At 38.0% G+C, this 5392-nt stretch overlaps 1 protein-coding gene across 1 annotated transcript in view; it reads left to right on the forward strand.

The window, feature by feature from the left end:
- The window catches only part of LOC107602362 (acetylcholinesterase collagenic tail peptide-like), an 8390-nt gene extending 3578 nt beyond the window's left edge, over positions 1-4812 (forward strand). Inside the window, exons 2-7 of the mRNA XM_016294841.1 lie at positions 2070-2176; positions 2263-2370; positions 2473-2517; positions 2622-2648; positions 4593-4619; positions 4726-4812. Of these exons, the coding sequence (XP_016150327.1) occupies positions 2070-2176; positions 2263-2370; positions 2473-2517; positions 2622-2648; positions 4593-4619; positions 4726-4812 (401 nt within the window). The remainder of the gene's footprint in view (positions 1-2069; positions 2177-2262; positions 2371-2472; positions 2518-2621; positions 2649-4592; positions 4620-4725) is intronic.
- Positions 4813-5392: the final 580 nt, after the last annotated feature.

Raw genomic sequence — 5392 nt, forward strand, 5'->3', positions numbered from 1 at the left:
GCCAGAACGCCCACCACACACCAGCTTATTGATGGAGAGGAGACAGAGTGATGAAGCCAATTAGCAGATATGGGGATTGTTGGGAGGCCATGATGATCAGAGGTCAATGGGCAAATTTGGCCAGGATGCCGAGGTCACACCTCTACTCTTTTTCGAAGGACATCCTGGGATTTTTTTAATGACCACAGAGAGTCAGGACCTTGGTTTAACTTCTCATCCGAAGGACGGTGTTTGTTGACAGTATAGTGTCCCCGTCACTACACTGGGGCATTAGGACCCACACAGACCACAGGGTGAGCACCCCCTGCTGGCCTCACTAACACCTCTTCTGGCAGCAAGCAATCTAGTTTTCTCAGGAGGTCTTCCATCCAGGTACTGACCAGGCTCAGCCCTGCTTAGCTTCAGTGGGCAACCAGTCTTGGGCTGCAGGGTGATATGGCAAATCAAGTGACCTGCTACCTAATAAAATTGTTGCAAGTGTTTTCACATTGAGTTGAGAATGTGATGGTCTTATGATTGACATGCACCATTTTGTAGAGTTTATTTATTTATATTATTTTTTCATTCTTGTCCCTAATTACATCAGGTCATTTAGTTGGTGTGTGGTATTGGTAGTATGGGGGGTCTAATCTTGGCATGAGGGGCTGGAGAGCGTGGATCAGATGTCAGAACCCTGACTGTAATAGCAGTCGCGCCTGGAGATTCCCATAGACTCCGTGAGAAGCATTCTTACAACTTAATAACACAGCCACACTGACAGACGAGACCGAGACAGCAGAAAATAGGGTGTGAGAGGGAGAGCTGCTGGCATTTCAAACTGGATGGGAGAGGGATTGAGCATGATCTGGGATCTGTGTGTTTTTGACACACTCATATAGGAACATGGCCATGGGCAGGATTGGGATACAGCTGCAGTTTCTGCTGTACTCGGTGTCAGCCTACCTTTCACCGTACAATCTGGAAAATATCCTCCAGATTCCTTCAGGATTGAGAGCGCGAATGCGTGTGCGCGCTCGTGAGGGTTTATCAGTATGTGATGAGAGTGTGTGGCTTGTGTAATGTTTGCGTACATATGCATCTTTTCATACAAATTTATCTAATACAGTTTGTTTTGATAGATAGATAGATATAAATATGTATTGCATATATTTCAAAAACATATAAAACATGTAATCGTTACTTATTGCATTATATGTTACATGCAGAATAGGGTCCAAATGTTTTAATGTTTTTAATGATTTTTTTAATTAATAATTTTCAGTTGGAAATGATATTATCAGCATAACAATTTGAATGGAAACTTGAACTAAAACATTTACATGAATTCCTTAAGATGTGTTATTTGCCCTTTTTGCATGTAAGCCTACTCCACAAGTGCAAAATCTGTACATTTATATGGAAATTCACTTGTTCAGTGTATCACATTGTTTTTTTTTATTAGTGACCTAGAAATAGTGCAATTAAATAATAAATATCTTTATTCATTAATCGTCATAATGTTTCTGACCCCACTGTTTATTTTGGAAATTTTTACATTTTATGCATATTGTATGCATGAATCTTTTATATTTTATATGTATGTTGTGTACATATATCTTTTATATGCAGGCGTGGATTTGGTTGCACATTGGGATTAAAATCACAATTTTGAACGCTTGGTATTCCTGTATTTGCATTGTCTATGCTGTCATGACCTTTATAAAATGTATGCTTATGGTAATTTATACAGTTAGTGTACATCAGCATGTGATTAATTCATGTTCTATATTTCATCTTAAAGGTTTTGCATGTTTTATCAGGCTTCATATTTCACAAGTGGAATTAAGTCTTGTTCAGGTCTCATGTTGAAATCTATCTGTTGTCATTCATTCATACGAATCCATTCTCTGTTAGGTGTTTATGTCTTTAGTCAGTGATAAAAGTGGTTGTGATTTTTTTATAGCGTTTTTTTAAAGCACTTCAGCTAAACTACAGTGCTATTTCTCCACAAGTATTTTTGCCAATAAGATTATTGATCATCATTAAGGTCTTTTTGTCTCATCTAGTTGGTTTTGTGGTTTATTCTTTAGACTGGGATCCAAATGATGTCTTCAAAAGATTTGACCCTTGTTGTCTGCTGACCCCGCCTCCCCCTCCTTTGTTCCCGCCTCCTCTTAATGTCTGGAATAGAGAGCCTGTGAGTTACACAATATTATTATACATAATTCTAGGAGCAGGAAATGACAGTATGTCTGTTAATCTACCATTTATCTGTTTTTCAAGACCTTGCCTAGTCGTGTGGAGGTGACGAGCGTAAGAGAGGAGGTTGTGAAGGTGAAGGAACTCTGTGTGGCAGGACCACCAGGACCTCCTGGACCCGTTGGACCACAGGTAAGGAACAGAAAAAGGTACCGAAGTCCCTCCCCGGACAACTAAGCAAGATGGAGAACAAAATACAACCCCTCATATATGAAAGGTTTTCATTTGTTTTAGGGTCGCAGTGGCATCCCAGGGATGGGGGGGCCCAAAGGAGATAAGGTGAGAAGGTTAAACATCTGGTTACGAGGAATAAGTTGTCTCTGGGTCTGTTAGTTGTGAAGTCTATCATGAAACTGAAGGAATTGTTCTTCTTTTCACTTAAGGGTGACATTGGACGACCAGGGTCCAAGGTCAGATTCTCATCTTTGATCTTCTAAAGTATTTATTAATTATTGTGTGCCAAATGCATGGATAACAGTAATGGTGGAAAGTCAGGGGCGGCTTTCATTCTTCATAGAGCACATGGAGCAGAAGTCTTGGTTCACACATCTTTTTCTATCATTTCTCTCATATAAAATGTATCCGTTTATGATGAGGCAGGTTGCATTTTGCAGTCCAATATGCTGTTTATGACATGCTCTCTTGGTGCATGTAATAGTTTTACAGGGTGTCAGGCCATGTGCTGTTTCATTGGCTGCAGTCCACTGCGGTTCTGCCCTGTAATATTACTTAGTGCTGAACTCATTAATCTCAGTCCTGCACTGCTGCTCTCAGTCAAAACACATACAGCTATTTAACTGCACTGAACTCTTAAGCGCCTCAAAAAAAAGAGAGGAGTTTGAAGAACATTTTATGGGAGACTGCAAAAATAATTTTCTTAATCAGTTTTTGTCTTGATTTCCAGTAAAATATATAAACATTTACCTGAGAACACCCTTTACCTGTGATAAAATGCACAGCCTCTCATGACTTATTACTTCATTATCTTACACAACTGTGCATCTCAAGTAATATAAATAATATATATACATATATATATATATATATATATATATATATATATAGTATGTTGTGTACATATATCTTTTATATGCAGGCGTGGATTTGGTTGCACATTGGGATTAAAATCACAATTTTGAACGCTTGGTATTCCTGTATTTGCATTGTCTATGCTGTCATGACCTTTATAAAATGTATGCTTATGGTAATTTATACAGTTAGTGTACATCAGCATGTGATTAATTCATGTTCTATATTTCATCTTAAAGGTTTTGCATGTTTTATCAGGCTTCATATTTCACAAGTGGAATTAAGTCTTGTTCAGGTCTCATGTTGAAATCTATCTGTTGTCATTCATTCATACGAATCCATTCTCTGTTAGGTGTTTATGTCTTTAGTCAGTGATAAAAGTGGTTGTGATTTTTCATAGTGTTTTTTTAAAGCACTTCAGCTAAACTACAGTGCTATTTCTCCACAAGTATTTTTGCCAATAAGATTATTGATCATCATTAAGGTCTTTTTGTCTCATCTAGTTGGTTTTGTGGTTTATTCTTTAGACTGGGATCCAAATGATGTCTTCAAAAGATTTGACCCTTGTTGTCTGCTGACCCCGCCTCCCCCTCCTTTGTTCCCGCCTCCTCTTAATGTCTGGAATAGAGAGCCTGTGAGTTACACAATATTATTATACATAATTCTAGGAGCAGGAAATGACAGTATGTCTGTTAATCTACCATTTATCTGTTTTTCAAGACCTTGCCTAGTCGTGTGGAGGTGACGAGCGTAAGAGAGGAGGTTGTGAAGGTGAAGGAACTCTGTGTGGCAGGACCACCAGGACCTCCTGGACCCGTTGAACCACAGGTAAGGAACAGAAAAAGGTACCGAAGTCCCTCCCCGGACAACTAAGCAAGATGGAGAACAAAATACAACCCCTCATATATGAAAGGTTTTGAAGGAGTTTGAAGAACATTTTATGGGAGACTGCAAAAATAATTTTCTTAATCAGTTTTTGTCTTGATTTCCAGTAAAATATATAAACATTTACCTGAGAACACCCTTTACCTGTGATAAAATGCACAGCCTCTCATGACTTATTACTTCATTATCTTACACAACTGTGCATCTCAAGTAATATAAATAATATATATACATATATATATATATATATATATATATATATAGGAATGAGAGGATCACCTGGACCTAAAGTGAGTCACATTTCCCAGGTGTAACTGGTGTACAATTGAAGTAAGGGAGTCTAAGTAATGTTGTGCTTGGATTTTTATTTCATATATAACATTTTATCTCACCTCTTAATGAGAAAAGGTAAGTAATAATTGTCTTCTCTGTCCAATTAGGGCTTGCCAGGCTATAAGGGTGAGAAGGTACAGTATGTCTGTTAAACTTAACCTAAATGTTTAATTCCCTTTGTAAGTTATGGGACTGAACTTTAAATGACCTAAATCTCTGTACCTATTGTTATGGTTACAGGGAGCACGGGGGATTCCGGACCCACAGGTCCAAAAGGAGACAAGGTTAGAGATGAAAGATGCAATCAAATCAGTTTCTACACCTTAGTGTTTTTTATTAATAGTGTTTCCCCTAGCAACAAAAAGCAACATGCTAAAATTCTTGGAACCCAAGAACAACCATTTAGCAACCACCCAGAACACCCTCAATTGCAACATGCTGAAATATTTGGAACACGCATAACATTAGCAACTATCTAACACACCCTAGAAACCAAATAGCAACATGCTAAAACGCTTATCAACCGCTTATCATGTTTATCAACCTTTTTCACCCCATCAACCGCTTACATGTTAGCAGCCACCCTAAAATAGAATACCCTAAAATCAAAACACCAAGAGATTCTGTGTACTGTTTTTGGGTCCAATAAGTAATATCTCTGTCTCATCTGAATTTAATAGGAGAAAATTATTGGTTATCCAATCTTTTACATTTTTAACACTCTGTTAGCTTGGATAATTTAGAAGTTTCATCTGGTCTTGTTGAAATGTATAGTTGAGTATCATCAGCATAACAGTGGAAACTAATCCCGTATTTTCTAATCATATTACCAAGGGGTAACATGTATATTGAAAATAGCAGAGGGCCTAAGACAGATCCTTGTGGCACTCCATACTTTACTGGTGTT

The sequence above is a fragment of the Sinocyclocheilus grahami genome, unplaced genomic scaffold (genome assembly GCF_001515645.1).
Source record: "Sinocyclocheilus grahami isolate Dianchi unplaced genomic scaffold, SAMN03320097.WGS_v1.1 scaffold325.1, whole genome shotgun sequence".
Taxonomy (NCBI): Eukaryota; Metazoa; Chordata; class Actinopteri; order Cypriniformes; family Cyprinidae; genus Sinocyclocheilus; species Sinocyclocheilus grahami.